Source organism: Carassius carassius, chromosome 34 (assembly GCF_963082965.1).
Source record: "Carassius carassius chromosome 34, fCarCar2.1, whole genome shotgun sequence".
Taxonomy (NCBI): domain Eukaryota; kingdom Metazoa; phylum Chordata; class Actinopteri; order Cypriniformes; family Cyprinidae; genus Carassius; species Carassius carassius.
In genome coordinates this window covers 23,058,160-23,076,402 of record NC_081788.1, presented here as the reverse complement: position 1 = coordinate 23,076,402, position 18,243 = coordinate 23,058,160, and the positions used below count along the sequence as shown (strand labels likewise).

The 18,243-nt window shown below is 37.1% G+C and overlaps 1 protein-coding gene across 1 annotated transcript in view; it reads right to left on the bottom strand.

Annotated features, from left to right (window-relative positions):
* LOC132114770 (breast cancer anti-estrogen resistance protein 3 homolog) overlaps nt 1-12,160 on the bottom strand; it is a 56,055-nt gene extending 43,895 nt beyond the window's left edge. The window contains exons 1-2 of the mRNA XM_059523088.1: nt 12,028-12,160; nt 8,598-8,712 (exon numbers count right to left, since the gene is read on the bottom strand). Coding sequence (XP_059379071.1) covers nt 8,598-8,712; nt 12,028-12,117 — 205 coding nt within the window. The 5' untranslated portion in view covers nt 12,118-12,160. The remainder of the gene's footprint in view (nt 1-8,597; nt 8,713-12,027) is intronic.
* Between the last annotated feature and the right edge of the window lie 6,083 nt (nt 12,161-18,243).

Here is an 18,243-nt window from a genome sequence, read left to right as displayed (position 1 = left end):
GCACACCGGCAAAAGTAATGATGATTAATGTGTCAGGGAATTTTGTTTTCAGATTAAGAGATGAATTCGGCGACACTGAATCATCTCCACAATAGTGGATGTGCTTGCATGCAAGTTACATAACATAAATTGTTAAAAAAATAATGTCTGTAAGGCAAGTATACACAGAGTTTCATGCTCAAGGCCAAAACGGCAGAAAGTGCATCCTGTTTGCTTCCTTTATTTTACAAAAGCGCAATGTTTTGTTGTTATAGTGAGTGCACACAAATAAACATAAAGGCGTTACAGATGTATTACTCTTCTTACTCTTATAGTACCAAAATGACAGTGTTTTTTCATTACAAGCAACTGCACCAGTGCCTCCATCTGTCATGCTGTGAGCGTGCTACTGTTCAGCTTTCACACTCTGCACAAACACTTGAATAGCGCTCATATTTCTAGGTTAACATTAGTTTGAGCAGCCAGGTAAAGTTGCTACTACTTACATATTTCAGATGCTAAGCCATATCTGAGGTTGATGAATGATAGGCGAGCGTTTGGATGTACTGTTTTTTTTTCACAAAATCCAGCTGTTAATGATCTTTTCGTTATGGACTGCGTGACCTCACCACTTCCTGTGTATTTTTTTCTGCAACTAATAAAATTTTGGTCGACCAAGCCTCTTCTCATCGACTAAAGGTTAGTCAACTATTAGGGGGCAGCCCTAGAATCATGCGAAACTGAAGACTGGAGTCTGTCATGAAATCCAGCTTTGCATTTAAAGGAATAAATATAATTTTAAAACATTTGAATAGAAAACTTATTTGAAATTGTAAAAATATTTCACAATATTACTGTTTTTACTGTATAAAAAGATAATAATACTGACACCAAAATTTTCAAAGTTAGTGTAGGTCTTGAAGCAAAACCACTTAAAACCATTGGTCTACATTTTGTAGAGTGAGAGTTCTAGCACTACATCACTGTGTTTGTTTCATTTCAGGGTCCCATTGTCAATGACAATAGCAATAAAGCAACAGGAGACCAAGAATGCACCATAGTTCTCCCAGTGTGCACAACTAGATAGGAACTAGAGAGGAACATATGGGCAACCATACACCAACATCTCTCCTCCACCCCAGCCCCCCCCCACCCCCATGACAGACACAGCACTTTCTGCTTCAAATCAAAATCCCGTACCAGTATTCAACAGCCACAAATCAGGCCTGAGTGGTTCATCACACAGTCCCAGCACTAAGGCTTATCAGGGTAGGAAGTGTGGAAATACATGCAGACTTGTGAACGCACCACACACCCATTCACTGAAGGCGTGGAGCCAGCGGTCACATCCGTCTCTCTCAGCTCTACGTGCTAAAAGTAGATCCTTTAACATCTTTCAGTCCAATCACATGCAACACGGATGCTCCCTAATTACTGTAATGAGCATGTTGAGAGGAAAACACCACAAACAAACAAACACCAAGAGCAACGTAGGGACGACAGAATGAGGCCAAAACAAAAAAGGGTCCCACATCTTCTGTTGGATATTTTGTTTTCTAAATACATGATTTTAGAAGTTATTAAGCATGTTTACATGGACAATCTACATTGAGATGTAAGATGACAAGTTCTTAAAGTCATGAGGTTCATCAGGTTCAGCATTTTTATGTACTTATTCAATGTGTGTATATTTGTGACGAGAAAGAAACCTATTTTTTTAATGTAAACATAATTTTGTTCTTAAATAATGAGCTATTTTTGATATAATAGTGCTTTGTTGTGGAGGTAAACACAGTCGTTGATAGCTGTTCTTGTTATATGTTAATATTCATAGCTTTCACTTGTACAGACTTCTATAGCCCCAAACCCCACCCCCACCCTACTACGATGTAACCCGCAGTGCTACATTCAGTCGATTTGTGACATATTGATCACATATTTATTAAAGTCCTCAGCAGTGGCTGCCATTTTTTTCCCTCATGAGCAACTCAAAAGGCAATAGATACTGCTGCTGCTGAGTGTGAGTGTGTGTTATAACACACACACACACTCACACTTTTTCACAACATCTACTGTCAGCTACCAAATGTAACAGGCAAAGTGTCATAGTTCGCAAGCTTTGACAATCATATTTAGCATTATTTGTTCAAAGAGCCAAAATGATACTTAAAAACTACAAAAAAAAAAAAAAAAAGATTAAAGTTTTCTTACCTGGCTAAAGGTTGCAGCTACTCTAAGTATGCAAAAACCTGAAATATCCTCCTTCTGCAGTCTGTTAGTATGAGTTTCTCAGTTCCACAACAAGCATAGCGACCCAGTGCACAGATTCACACTGACGGACAGCAAGTTGAGAGTGAATGACAATCCTGTAATGTTGCCACTGAGCTACCACTATGAACTGTGCCAGTGTTCCCCCAGCAGTCTTACAATCTCCTCCGAGTCCCTCTCTCTCTCCTTAGTTCAACCCCCAAGGGAGTGATTTAGGATTTCCCAGACACACCTTCTCCAGTGGGTGGAACTCAAGGAGTCATCTCACAACCGACTAGCTGGCCCCTGCCCCCAGCAGCTCTCTCTTCTGTCATGTGTCCAGTTCGCACATTACTGGTCCCTCTTTGTTCAAAGTTAACTTTTTGTACAAATATAACAAGCTTCTGTTATGTGTCAACTGAATACTGAAATTGTCAATGTTAAAATTTAAAATAATCTAAAAATAGACTCATACTTCACACCTTGTACGGTCAACAATGATTTACTTTAACTCTCAACCATTGAAATGCATTTTCATAAATGGCTAATCAAAATGGCTAAAGGTTTTTTCCCCTGTTGTCTCTGAGGAACAGAATTTCCCATCTCTTTGTCCTCGGATTCCTCTTCATTGTCAGTGGGACTATAACAAACAACAGAGGCAGAGTTCCTTCCCGAATGATTCATGCAGAGAGATGGGGTGTAATCTGACTAAATCGCACTGCAGGTGATTCAGATGTTTGTTTGTCACTCTCTGAATGCTGTGCAAAACATTGTGCAAACATCCAGAACCAAATCTATCCATTTTGTAATACATTTCTAGTAATGTTGGGCTGCATATAAATACCAAAAGTGCATAAGCACCAGTGCCACAATAATGAATTCACTACTAACAAAGTGTGTGCACAAGAAACACTGAAAAGGATATATCTGGATTGAAACAGTCTTCCTTGAAGTGCCCCATTATGCCATTTTGAATATAGCCTTTCATGTAGTGTGTAATGCTGTTTGTGAATAGTCTCCCAATACAAAGAATCAACTCTGAACAGCCTAAACGAGTCATTAGTCATTTCAATTCGCACTTCCTTGACGGCTAGACGTCACTGGGTAACACATTTTCATAATGCTCACCTATGTTCTGTTGGCCAGCCACGAACAACTTGACCCCACCCTCAAACAATGTACAATGATAACAATGTAACAATGATTACTGATTGAGTGACGTTTGATTAGTTTATATTTACTTTTGATTTAAGTGTTTATAAAGAAGATTTTCTTTGTTACTGTTTCCGTTGATTTATGGTTTCTTGTTTAATTCTTTAAATTGACTATTGTTGATTATTCTTTTTTTTTATTCTTTATTAATTGAATGTTTTTCTTTTAGTGCTGAGTGCCAGAAGTGGTGGTGTCGGTGTCCTCGGTGGTGGTGTCTCCTCCTGTGTGCTGTGTTTTTCCCTCTTGGTGTATTGAGTTTGGTTATTTTTTTGTGTGTGCTTATGTCTGATCAGGGAATCCTTAACCCCTGAGATCCCAAACCTTTGACCCGGTTTCCTCCACTGGTAAGGCCTCAGCACTCCCCTTTTTCTTTATTCCCTTTATTTAGTGTGAATGGAATTTTATTTTTGCTGTTCATTTTAATGGTATAAATTAAATTATTGTTGTTTTACTGGAACTACGTCTCTGGCTTCGTGCATGAATCGAACCTGTGTGTTTCTTTTTGTAAATTTGGAGGTTTAATTATCCAATTAATTTAACTCTACTTCCCGGGGTGAAACTCCCTGGGTGGCGTAGTCAGTCTGCTTAGTGCTACTCGCCACAATCGACACATCTCTACCATTACATAGCATTTACCGTCATAATTATTATTAATTATAATAATATAATATATATAATAATATACAGAATTATTTTCTTACAATTTTTTTTACCTCAATTTTGAGCTTGGTGAGCAATTATAAATCATGTGTTGAGCTATTTTTATGTATTTGTGCATCTGTTTCCATACAGGTACAGATACACATCTTGGAATGGAATGCATCAAGATGAATACCAGACCAAGTTTGTGTCTCTCAAACAGTCACAGGAAGTGTCCCTCAGAAGGGATATAAAGCTCATCTAATTATTTTCTGCCTCTCTCCTTCTACTGGATCCACCTAAGACTGAGTGTAAGAACAGGTGTCAAAGTATGAAATGTAATCTTGCCCATATAACATATAATAACCAAGGCAATGTTTTCAGCAGGACAATATGAATTACCTCTCATGAGTGATTTCTGAATAATAAAATCATGGACTGTAAATAATGTGATAATCATAATTTTTTCACTGACTTTTCCAAACTTTACCACCTGAAATCATATTTTAAGAGTCTTTAAAAATGATTAAGAGGGTATTTTTGCATGCATAATTCCTTGAAACCTTGAAAGAATAATTCAAATGTCTTATTAAACTGTGTTACCGGATAAAACTTATGTAAATATGAGACAAATGAAGTGCCTCAGCCTTGTCAGCTTTATCTTATAGGCTTTGCCTCAGATAAACATGATGTGGAATCTGCTTGTCATGGCTGGTATTTTCCAACACTGGCAAATAGCTGCTCAGCAGTGAGCATCACTACATATGACCTCTCAGTTTACAGTCTAGCTGTCATCAGTGGAGTTTATCTGTCTCTTCCACATGGTCAAGCACAGTCATATTGATGGACTAAGTGGCCACTGGTGGCTGGTTATCTGGTTCCAGCCCTGCATTCTTTCTTATATAAGTGTAACTCTATTCCAGGTCACTGGGTAAATATGGCTAGTGAAAGTAAATGATCTTTACTAGGAAGAAGACTTCTTATAGACTGTATTCAGAGTAGACTAGATATTTCATATTCAAATTCATATGTTGTTAAGCTCTTATTTTCACAATTAACTGGAGATTTTTTCAACAGGAAATTTATTAAGATGCATTCTACGATATTTTATTGATGGAACGATTAAAATCCCATATTTAAAAACATGTTTTGCTTCCATGTGATGTATTTCAGAGATAAACTGGATATTTAATAAATATTAAGGAAATACTTGATTATATACATCAGCATTGTAAAAGTGATTTCTATATGACAGGTGGTTGAAACGGAAATAAATAAATAAATAAGATGACTTGATGATTTCAGCCAAACAAGGAAAATTGTGTTGGAGGTGGAGCAAGTTTTGATTACACATAATCCAAATATTTTTTGTATTATTTTTTTTTTTTGACTTATATGCATTGATGAATCATTCGCAGTATGACCCGAAACATGCATTAATCAAGTAAAGGAAAAAAAGTCATTTTATGATTTCTTAATGTCCTCAGATGTACTTTTTCCATTAATGCATTTTGTGTTTATGCAATAAATCAAATGTGGCGTCTTTTATGAGTATAGTCTTTTGGGCAAGTTGGCAGAATATCAACATATTCCTCCTACTAACATTGTTCAGGAGAGTAACGGACACTTTCTACAGATGATATTTCTCTAGCAGACAAGAGCTTAATGCAGGTATCTCAAAAGCTTTTCACAGAGAAGCTGCAATGGCTACTTTATGTATTATCCATCATGATGGATATAATTTGAATATGTATTAAATTTCAAAACAGAGTTTTTTTTAAGAGGGGCCCAGCTGTTCATTCTGGCTGGGAAATGTGTTTACATTTATGAAATGCTGGCACAGAGCTGGATGTGACTGAGGGGTGAGGGAGCTGATGCCAGCTCTACTCTCTCACCCAGTGTGAGCACAAGGACAGAGAAGAGTTTTCCCACAAAACACCCAGAATATATCCAAGAGTCACCCTGGGCTTTCATATGACCGTGATGAGTTTTCTCACATTTTCTCACAAGGCTCAGCCCTGGCTTTAGAGTATTTCAAATTATGCTTCTTTTTTACTAATGCTAATGCTGGATTAGGTTTAACAAAGCACCCAAAAAGCTTAATGATAGAACCGCATAATTGGGATTAAATTTGAGTGTATATCCACTCTGTAATTCAACAATCGTCATGCTTAAAAAGATAATAAATAAAATAATAATGAACAAAATGATGAACCCCCCCTAGAGGGATGTATTGCTAACCTTGGAATTTATTGAGCTCAGAACTGCTTATGTATGAAATTTTATATACTGTATGGTGGCATCCCTTTGAATGAATCTGCAAACTGCACTGAGAGCATGGAAGGCTGTGTGCCAATCACCCTTTTAATATCATGCTTCATTTAATAGCATACTCCAGCCCTTCTACTAGAGCGGCTGGTCATCACTGAACATCACTGCAATGCTGTGCTGCAAATACATGTGAGTATTGTGTTCGTAATCATTGACGCACACTTTTCAACTACCCAAAAGTCACCAGATAAAACAAAGTAGTGCCTTAAGCCAAATGACTACAGAAAAAAAAATCATTATTTACTAACTCATGACTCAACTCATGAATGAACAAAAACCTGTATGTTTCTCTTTCTTCTAGGAAATACAAAAGAGATGTTTTGCAGAACATACAGTCATGCTATCTATCTATCTATCTATCTATCTATCTATCTATCTATCTATCTATCTATCTATCTATCTATAGATCTACACATATTTGTATGTAGTATAAGTTTTGAAAACACAGCTGTTACAATAATATTGCTCGCTGTCTTTTCTCATGAGATTAACACAATTTTTTACAGGCCAGCAGCAGTGGAGATTAAACCCTCTTTGCTCTGAAGAAGGTGGTCTATGAAATTGAAAGTTTAACATTTGCATTTCTCACAGGATGTGAGGACTACAGGAATTGAATGGAGACATTTTAGAATGGGTTGTTAAAGGTGTCGAACCCGGTTTAATCGGACCACCTATAGAGTTCTCAAACAGCCAAACCATTTCAGGAAAACAATAGTTATTGCTCTCAACTACGGGACCATGTCAGTACAAAGACCAGACGTCTGTTAACCACTGACAGGATACTGTTTTCAGACTGCTTGCTGTAACCCTTTGTTAGTTTGTGTTTCAGACTGCTTGTTTTGTCATTTTAAATATCCCTTGCTTTTGTTCAAAAAAGCTGTTCAGGACTTTTCCTATTGACTACAAAACATAAAGGCTGATCTAAGACATCTGATTCAACAGCCCATTTTCTGAAGTGTAAGAGTCTCTATAGCAGTGGAGTTGAGGCAGTATTTTATGCCTGGAAAACGAGCCTTGGCCTGTCATCCCTCTGTTTGTATGTGTGTGTGTGTCTTGACATGCTCTTTAAGGACTTAATTACACACAGTGGAGGGGTGCCCTCACACAATGCTAACTGCCGGGATTGTGGGACGGGCAAAAGAGTTTATAATCACCTGGCAGCTCCTGCACACAGCAGCATGTCTGTTCCTCCTCTACATAGACACGTGTCTGTGTGTAAGTTTGACTGAAGGGTAGAGGTGGCAGTGTTACCAGATTTTGCAAAAAAAAAAAAAAAACAAAGGCTAGAAACAGACACCTGCCACACTAAAATAAGCTACAAGTCAGTTTTTTGTGGTGGTGGTAATAGATAAAGTTAATACATCGTTTTTGTTAAGTTAATAGATTAAAACTGTGACAAGGCCAAAGTAGTATGTTGTTTCAAAGTATCTTTACAAAGATTGTGACTTAATGACTAAGTCCCGCATAAGTGTCTCTGGCAAGGAAAAAGAATGTACTTGTGCTAATTATTTCCTAGTTATAAGTATAATATGTAATCCAACTCGTGACACTAAATAAATGAAATGATACAATTAATATTAGTAAAGCAATGTTTAAATGGTAAGGATAATGATTAGTTTAGTTTTTCAAGTCCATGTTAAAATAAGCAGACGTGACAACTTTCTTGCCAAGGCTGTCTGTGTATGACTGTACGAAAGCAAGTCCATTCATGACTCACTATCAGCACTGACAGTAAATGTTTTTTATGTTCCTGAGTATTCTAGGATGAGCTATTATCTCCATCATTTCAGCACCCTGATTAGATGTGTATCACTTTCAAGGCTTTGAGATGACTCCTTGAAGATCTTGAGGATAGCATAATTATGTTTGTCTAAGTTTAAAACTTCACCAAGCTGAGCTGGCATCGCTATATAGACACTACTATTACACACACACACAATTCTCCATTGGGAGATCCATCCCACCACCCATTGCTTAGATTTGTGAAATATCTCTGTTAATTTTGACCCCATATGCATGTGTCCCTGAGCGTATTGTGCCTGCAGCCTTGTGCTGAACCACTCTGCCACCCTAAGTAGCCGTGCTGCGATTAAATGAAGCACTTCAGTGTCAAGCTCTACGCAATGGATAGACACAGTTACAGGCTGTCCAGCACAAGCAGGGCTCAGTGGGAAAAGACCGGGACTAACCTCTTTTAGTTTCACACTCCTGCAGCACTTGTATACTGGAGAGAATGTGGATGCGATGGAGATGACTTTGGACCCCCAAAGCCAACAGATCCATCTCTGTAAGGTGTAACAAATCCTAAAGAGAGACAAAAACACAGAAATGAAGTGGTGTGGTGAGAATGACAAGGGCTAGAGCTAATGGCCATCTATCATTTACACACTAAAACAAACATCAGAATATGGTTTAAGTTAACAGTGTGTCATTACGGCCCGTGCCTTGCCACTCCTCAAAGTCCAGCCTTGTGTGGCTTTCAGAACAATACATTCCTTCTGCTTCTGACACAACAGAAACGCAAGGCTATGTTTTAGATGGCAGCTCAGCTTTCATTGTTCCTGTCATGACAAAACAAGAGCCGTTTAATTAAAGGCTGTGTACTATTTTTTGCTATTTAGTATTTGCAGTGCACATGCCAAAGCATTCCTTCCTAAATCAACAGTAACAAGAATGCACTATCACAGCACACTAAGTTATCTGGGACTGAACACGATTACTATTTCATTCCCTCGATTTACTATTGCATTCCCTAGATTTGCTAAATCGTGCGCACATAGTAATCGTGTGCACATTTTAGTACATTGAGTGTACGAATTAGTAAATCATGCACACAGTTTAGCCTAATATTTTTTTCCTGCATGTCATGTGCGGGGCTCCATACAAATATATTGGTTCACAGAAAAAAACTAATTGTGCAGAAAAAACATTTATTTTTACTTAGAAATGGCTAGTAATTTTTTTAAAAGCATGTAACATTTAATTAAACATGACATTTTTAAGTAGAAAGACTGAAATCTTTTAAAATGTTTTTTTTTTATTATTATTATTTTTCAACTTCACTTTTTTACCATCTGTAAATTTTATTTTTAGAATATCTCAAAATTAATATCCACTTTCATGCATCAAATCCTAATATTGTGATGACTGAATATACTTATAGCATTTAAATGACCAATTAAAAGTTTTAGTATTTCATTTTTAATTAAGGTAAAAGGGCAAATACATTTTATAAGCTAAAATAACTGCAATTTTAATAATAATGTCCTGGAAATCTTAGTGCTGTTCATTCTAATTATTCAAAAATCTTTACCAAGTCCTTCATTAAGAGTAGCTATGAGGATCCGTGTGAAATCTGTTGTACTGAATGGTGCACCGAGGCGAAGCTGTGTTGACTTTGGAGACTTTGGAGAAACAGATGCATGTTGCAATGCTCATTTTGTGTGTTTTATCTCATCTGCTCCAATGATCTCATTGAATGGATTCTACCCAGAATCTCAAACATCAGCAGCGAACACTCTTTCCCACTGCCATGTCTCTGTGACGGTGGTGGACAGGCATGGACAGAATGGCAGACACAAAGAAAGTCAGTGAAAGACATAAAGCCAGAGTGTGGGAGAGAGAGGGGTGAAGAGATGGAAAACGAGGGGATAACATATAGTGGTGAGGGCCCATTGTTAATCTGCCTTCAATCCACAGCTGAATCTAACAAGCCATGACAAAGTCTCTGCACCTTCAAACTCTTTATTTACCATGTGTGGTCTCATATCAGTCTCTCATGCTGAGACTTCAAAAACATGTGTCTAAGCAGCTATTCAGAGACCTCACCTTGAGTGGGCAGGTAGATATACGAGATGTGCTACTTTGTTTTTTTGATCTTATGCAAGTGAGGTGGGTGCTTTGAGTCCTTGCATGTCTGTGTGCCCACAGATACTCATGAAAAACTCATCTAAACATGACAAGTTGCCCTTATAAAAAAATTCCATGGTACAGTGATGGTATCAGATGACAAAACGAAGGTACTTTGATATGATAACTATGATGATGGTACTACATGCATGTTTGTGCACTCTAAATTCTACTTCAATTCCTGAATTTTAATAAACAGGATGCAATTGAAATTTAAAACTGAATTTATGGATGCTATTTAGACAGGTTTTTGTGTGTAACTCAAACAGATTAGTCATTCAAATCAGTTATCAGTTATATATCACTGGTTTAAGTGCTAATGGATACATAATAGCTGTTTTATTAGTGCTGTTCTTCATCCATTCTTTACCCTGCACTCCATTAGTGGAATCACTGAAATACGATTCCGCATTAATGTGCATTACACAGTGTAATCAGTGAGCCTATAATGGTCATGTAGTCATCTCAGAGTCAACACTGCTGTTTCTGATCCACTGTTTATTTCTTTCTTGGCGGTTGTCTTTTTCCACATTTCTGTCCTTGGGAAACTGGTTAAATTGTAAAGTAGGTAATTGTGTGGAAGACAGTTACTTATACAGCTCCTATAAATGTTATCTGTGGAGCATAGATTAATTTTTTCAGAGCATCTTCTACGTACTTCTTTATAGGGCACTGAAAACTGTTTGTGACAAAACATGTGGTGATGGACATTTTTCCAGTACGTACAACTATCACGGTTCTGACTAGAATGGAAGTGAAAATTATGTTTTGATGTGCAAAAGCATTAATGTAGGGGTGCTGGATCCCGCTCCAGTAAGGGCCACCTTACTGCAGAGATCATTTGCAACCTGCTCCAACACAGCTGACTGGAAGTTCTTACTAATCCCAAGGATCTTGATTAGCTTGTTCAGTTGTGTTTAATTATATATGGAGCTTAACTCTGTAGGAAGATGTTTCTCAAGGAAATGCATTGGACAGCCCTGTATTCATGTCAATGAATGCCTAAAAATTGATCTGAAATGGAGTATTGGGAGTATTACACTTTGTTGGACAAAGAAAAAAATATATTTATTTTAATATATCAGGAAGTGAAGATAAACAGTAAAGTGCATGTGCAATGGACTTTAAGTGTAAGGCCGGCCACTGTTTAAAACAAGCAATCACAGCAGTTCTGGCAAATAATTCTATGTAAATGTAGAGTGAAGTTTAGAGTTTAGGATTATTTGTTTGATTAAAGTTTTTGTTGCCAGTGGTTTCAGTAGCCTAGTGCAGTTCAGTCATATGGTCAGAGTCAAGACTCAGCCACAGAAATACTTTCAGAATCTCCAGTTTACTGCTGTTCCTGGACACACTTACATTCCAGGTGGAGTGTGCTGCCAAGAGTGCATGGCTGAAAATACAGATCAGCTGGTCTAAATTCAGTGAAATGCTATGAACGGAATCTTAGCGTGCTTTCCCGAGTTCGACCACAGAGTTTAGATTTCACTTTTTGTAGTTTGCTGCTTTTCAAAGCTCACTTTGACTGAAAACTCCATCTGTTGTTTATGACAATAAAGACAAGCTCACAGACAGTCACTGAATTTTCAAATGACTGTGTTTGAATAAATGCATGGTACAATATAAATGTTGTAGTGTGGTATGCAGCTCTGTGTTAATGTGTGTATAAGTATGTGCATGTGTGTCTAAACTCACAGTGTGTGCTGACTTTACCTCCACTCCATCATATTCTTCATTGAATAGCGTGCAGTACTGAGGTAGCCCCAACTGACTTAGCCATTTCGAGATGGACATGTGCTTCATGATGGAAATTTATCCAAATGTTTCCTCAAAAATCCCTCCGTATGGAAGGCTAGAAGAAAAGTGAAGCATTATTTGCATTAATATTGTGATTTACTGAATACTGTTTCAAATTGAAACAAATAATATTTTTAGATAGATATTCCAGTGATACATTTTGGCTCATGCCCCACTGGTCCAAACCGCATCAGATTCTTTCCTTATAGCATGATGAGTTATCTGACACATGACATTTGAGTCATTTATGAGCCTTGCTTTCAGACACAAATAAAACAAATTGCACAGAATCATCTGACCTCTGATTTGACAGCTTATACTGGAAGCTACAAAAACATCACAGGGGTTGCAACATTCTGTCTGCACATGATTCTTTTTCAGTGAACCCTGGGGTCTGCAAAAAGAAAGTGAATTGTACTTAAGGTGAACAATGCAGTCCTAGCATGAGTGTGTGCATGTGTGATGGCTGGAGCACATATGCATAGATGCATACGTGCAATTTGGATGTGTGCATGCATGACTCTGGATATCCTCCCTCTAACTGACTATGAAACCACACTATGGATTTATGGTGTTGGTGTAGGCTTTAATCACTATTTGATCCAGCTTCGCTTAGTTTAACAGCTTATTCATGAACAGACAGCATTTCTACTCCCTGTCTCCTTCAAAAACTCTAAGTATGATTGGTCACATCGCCAGAAGTTTCTCTTCTAAAAGACATAATATGTGTGGTCAGTTATGCACAGATCAGAAAGATGTATATCTCCTATTTAAAGACATGAATTCTAACACAAACAAATGACCACAAAGATGAAGATGAATTGTATTATTAAATAAGTTGGATGAGGCAGCAGAGTATTTTTCAAATCTTGGCAAGAAATGTTCAGTCATTTAAAAGATCTCCTAGAGAGGAGGCCATTACATTTATTAGTGTGTGTGTGTGTGTGTGTGTGTGTGTGTGAGAGAGAGAGAGAGAGAGAGAGAGAGAGAGAGAGAGAGAGAGTACGTTTTTATACACTGTATGGGCTCCAGAAGACCCTGTCACCTTGCCTGAGAGAAGTACTTTTTCAAGGGTTACTCCTGCCAACAAAAGAATCCACTTCACAAATCATATCAACTATTCATACATTAGTGCCTCACCATGACAGGGACACAGATTCAGACGAGCAATGTGACGGCATATAATATCCCTCCTATACAACGGTTCAATAAACAAAAAGTAAATAATGAGCAACCGTGTTCCAGAATGACCCAGTGTGTTTGAATGAATCACTTGAGTGAATGATTCATTGACACACTCACTTATTTTATTTCTGGTTGAATCGGTGTGTTTCAATGAATGAGTTGAAGAAACTCACTCACTCACTCACTCTCTCATAAAAACACTTGTCATCACCTGCTGGTGTATTGCTGCACAATAGCTTACACACAGCACAAGCCTGATTTTGTGAACTGTATGTGAGGAGGCCTTATGTGTGCGCTTTGAGTGTGCATGAGCGCACCGTCTCTAGGAGAGCTAGCAAGTGCTGAACGGTTTAAACACTGGAAAGACTTAAAATGAAAATTCAAATCCAAATTAATTCAAATTAATAAACTATTAATTAACATATAAATGTATGTTTTGGGAATTTGTATAATGTTACATTGTATGTGTACATAGATTATGGTTAGTGTACTGGCATTTCGCTGTGATTCTAGTTTCCCTAAACGGGACAATAAAGTCGAGTCTGAGTCTGAGCTAATGAGATCGCCTTTATAGAGACTAACAATCACACTTGCCAAATCGATTATCGGCTGTTAACGTAGAGAGTATTAGCAATAAAAATAACAATGTTTTTTTTTTTTGTTTTAGTAAGCAGCATTATATAGCAAACATTTCCTGTTTGTTCTACCCTGCACTGATGAGACATCCTTGGGCCTGCAGTTTGATACCAAATTAAAATATGCTTTGGAGTGGGGAGGATATTTGTATCATTAAATTACCTTCCAGCTTCTAAACTCATCTGTCAGCTTCAACTATCTATTGTTTGTGAACCCTGCAGTACTTCATTTTGAAAATGCCGACATGTATCAGTTAGGAAGATCCTGACACCCCTGTTTTCCCAACAATAAGCTCTCATCCACTCTCACACAATTGGCAATAAAAGCAACTGTGCAAGTGGTGGAACATGGCTCATAAAGCACTGCTGGGGCAATACAGGAAAAAAAGTTGCAGTTAATCAAATATAACTCGCAGGCCCAGCTGTGCTCGCAGTAGATAGCCCAACCCTGGATTAAAGCAATCAGAGGAGTAGCTTGTACAACTGCGGGGAGGTTTATTCTTGCCATGAATGTCAATGCCCCTGTGGCCACATGGAGAGATGTATGGTGGGTCTCACACCTTAAAGGACAGGTTGATTGGACAAGAGAAGACAGCACTTAAAGCAAACAAATGCCTTTCTCTTTAATCAACTGGTTGATTCGGTTTAAATTATATTCTATCCATTAGCTTCACAATTTACATTATATTCAAGCCATTAGGTCCAATACACAGCTTGCTGTTTAGTTTCAATTCATTAAGTCTGATGCACTTGCCATTTGTACAATTAAAAACTTAATTAAACAAACTAAAAGTAGCTTTTAGCCTTTTTACTGAATGTATTAATTGTACAATTAAGCAAAAGAATTATAAGTAAAATGCAATAGTGTGATACAAGCATCTGAAATCAAGTAAACAAACAGCTTGTAAAGCATGTCAGTCTTTCAGTATTTCTTCCACATTAGCATACAAATAACATGTTATATATATACTTCATTATTATTGCCTTATGAATGAAGTTGAAGGTGGATGTCCTTTCTGAACCATGATGATGATGATGATGATGAAGCACAATTATTTGGCTGACATTCATCCGGCCTCATGCATCTGCATGATCTAATCTCCTTGAAAGCCATGTTGTAGATATATCCTGACATGGCCTAATCACATTTAGGGTTTAGTATGCACATGCACCCACATATCAATGTCATATATGCCTGTGAAGCTTTACCATCGATAGACTGCAAAACAAGATAATGTTCATCATATTCAACATATTCCTGCACTCCTTTAAGATTTAATCTTTAATCTGTTCTTTTACTACATGCTTCTGACTGCAATTCATTATGCTATGGCATTCACAGTTGCTGTGGTATCTAGATACTGTACATGGGTCAAAGACGTTAAGATGTCCGCATCAAAAGAAATGTACAAAAGTGATTTTGTGTCCATAGAAAGCACATTAAATGTAAGTAAAATGTCTACTTTTAAGGTTTCAAATAAGTTTTTGGAGAATAAAATGTCAAAATTTGGTTGAAATAATGTTACATTGTCATTCAGTGTAACACAATATTTATGCAAAAATTCAAACAACATGGTCATTCTGACGTGTACATATTAAAATATCTAAAAGAATAATGGAGCATATTAAATTTTATTGTGTTTTAAATTAGTAAAAAATTCTTACTGACAAATGGGCAAAACCTAGGATAGTGGCAAATGTTAAAAATGTAAAATTACAACTCATTAGTATTTGGGGTGAAAGTAAGTAGTCTTTTAATATGTCATAAGTTGATTTTTGTTGTAAATATGCCTGACAAGATTGTTACACTGAATGACATTTTACTGGGTGTCTTCTGTAATTCTGTAAAACTACAACAGTTCAAAGCAGTATTACACTTTTTTTAATGCTTACATTTTTTTTCGTCTTTGCCCCACATACTAAGTCCAAAAAAGCTCTGATGGTTAGAAAAGCATGCAACAGGAACTAATTACTGCACTCTGCGGGCTGGAGACACGTGAAGACGCACACTGTGTTGCTTTGAATATCCTGTTTGGGAAAGAGAAGCCCCCTTCCTGTTTCCTCTGTTGTGGTAGCAGAAACAAGAGACTGCCTGGCTCCTTGGCACTCCAATGACTTTTAAATTTTAAGTTACTTCTATTCAATTAATTGAATTTTATTTTTATTATTTTATTTGCTTTTATGTTTGTTATTTTAAACTGAACTTCCCTAAACTAGAAACTTTTAGAAACCTATTTAAAATAGAAATTTGGGTGAAACAAGGATTTTTATCTGTTGTTTAGCAGAATAACCATTACTATGAATATGTTCCACTAACATCTGAGAAACAGTACATTTACAAATGCAGACTATACTGAACAGTAAATCTTGATTTAATGCTTTTCTCATATAAAACAACTAATTTGTTTTTTTTGTTGTTGTTTGAAAATCACTCTTGAACTTAAATGCCACATGGTTTTATATTTTTTCTAATGCAATGACATTCAGACATTTTCAGCAGTGCTTTTTCGAATAAAAAAAAAGAAAGAAAGAAAGAAAAATACTTTTTTGATTCAGTGTATAATACAGATAAATTCTTGAATTTGCAACATTTGCCAAATCTAAATATTACACTAGCTAAAAAGCTAAAAAGTGCTGAGTAAAGCTGAACTGAGCTATTTTCAATCTTGATAGCACTGATTAAGAATGGCAGTCCATTATGAGATGACAAGATGTGATTCGAGGTCAGCACTGAACTGTCAGATTTCAAGATAAGTGAGGAGAGGGAACCCAGATTCAGTGACATCATTGTTCTGAGTTAAGCATTCCAGAATGACATGTGGGGGATCTTGCAATTCAAGAGCGTGTACATGTGCATGCATGTGTTTGTGGTGACCAGCAGGGTTGTGATTGTTACATATGTGACCTGCATGACTTGAATATGTGGTTGGTGTACAGTATATACAGTCTGGTTGTGTATATGTGAGATGATATATACTGTATAACGTGTCAGTTAAAGACTAGAACACCCAGATGAAGCTGCAGGCATTTTGTAAATGTTTTGCCAAATTTTATCAGCATAGCTAGCTGATAAATTGTGTGTGTGAAGCCCAGTGACCAAGAAACTCTTGCTGGTTAAGCTAAAGCCTGATGGGACTCCCAACATCCCATGCTGGAAACCATCATCCAAAACACTAAATATGCTGGTCTTTTCCCCAGGGTTGAGATATGTTACAACACTTTAGCCATCAGTCAAGATAGTGTAGCCAATTTGTCAGCTCAAGTGAAGTGTGTGAGCAGATGTTTTGTACAAAATGCTTCTGTCCTGCTAGTCCTCTCTATCTTGTGTTAACGTGACTAATAGTTGGGAGTTTAAGAGGAGGCAGGCACCACTTTCTCCCCATCCACCCCTCCTAATCTCTGTTTTTACCATGAGGCAAAATTAATAAATTTTAAATGCAATAAAATCACATCTTTTAAACATCAGGCGGTCACTATCAAACTGCTTGTATTTGAATAACTGCGGAGTGAACCTATACAAGCTTTAAGATAAACAAATAATATGAAAACTGAATATTGTATCAGTATGTTACGATTGGGTTTTAAATCAAGAAAACCAAGCAACAAAACTTCCAAATATGAATAGCAGCTACTCTAATATTTACAATGTATTAATTAAAAGTCTCTTATCACTTCAATGAGATTAGTTTTGATGATCTAATGTTTCTTTGCTCTGTACTGCCCCGTGCTGCTCAACACGCTCCGTTTCAAAGTTCTGCCTGGCGAGGAGGATGCTCTTCCCTGATTCACGGCATACCAGCCGAGCCTGAAGTCCTGAGCTCACGCCACAGTTAGGCCAATAACATTCCCTGGCAATGCTTGACTCATCCTCTCAGGGAATCTGCCAGATTCTTTTGCCATTACAGCTGTTTGGGACAGAGTAAACAGTGACTAGAAGCCTCCTTCTTCAAAGTGTTGTGAGAAATCTTGTTCATAGAAGTCTATAAGCATAATGCTTTTCATAATGCCTTTGATTTTAAACATTTAAAATTGTGGTGTAGTGTAAACTGTCCGTAGTAACTGGGTTCAGCTTTATGAAATGCAAAAGATGCAGTTTCTATAGTCACCACTTTTCTGTGAGTTACTTTAAGATACTTGTTTGTGTAGATTTATGTGCATTTGTTATACATTGCAGAGATTAGAAAATACAGACTGTAACTTTAGAAATGCAGAAAGGTCAGAGGTCAAGTGGGACATTCTTACTCCAGAATTCATTAAAAGTTCTGTCTCCTCAAACAGGCTTTCTGAGGACAGTTGATGAAAACTCATAAAA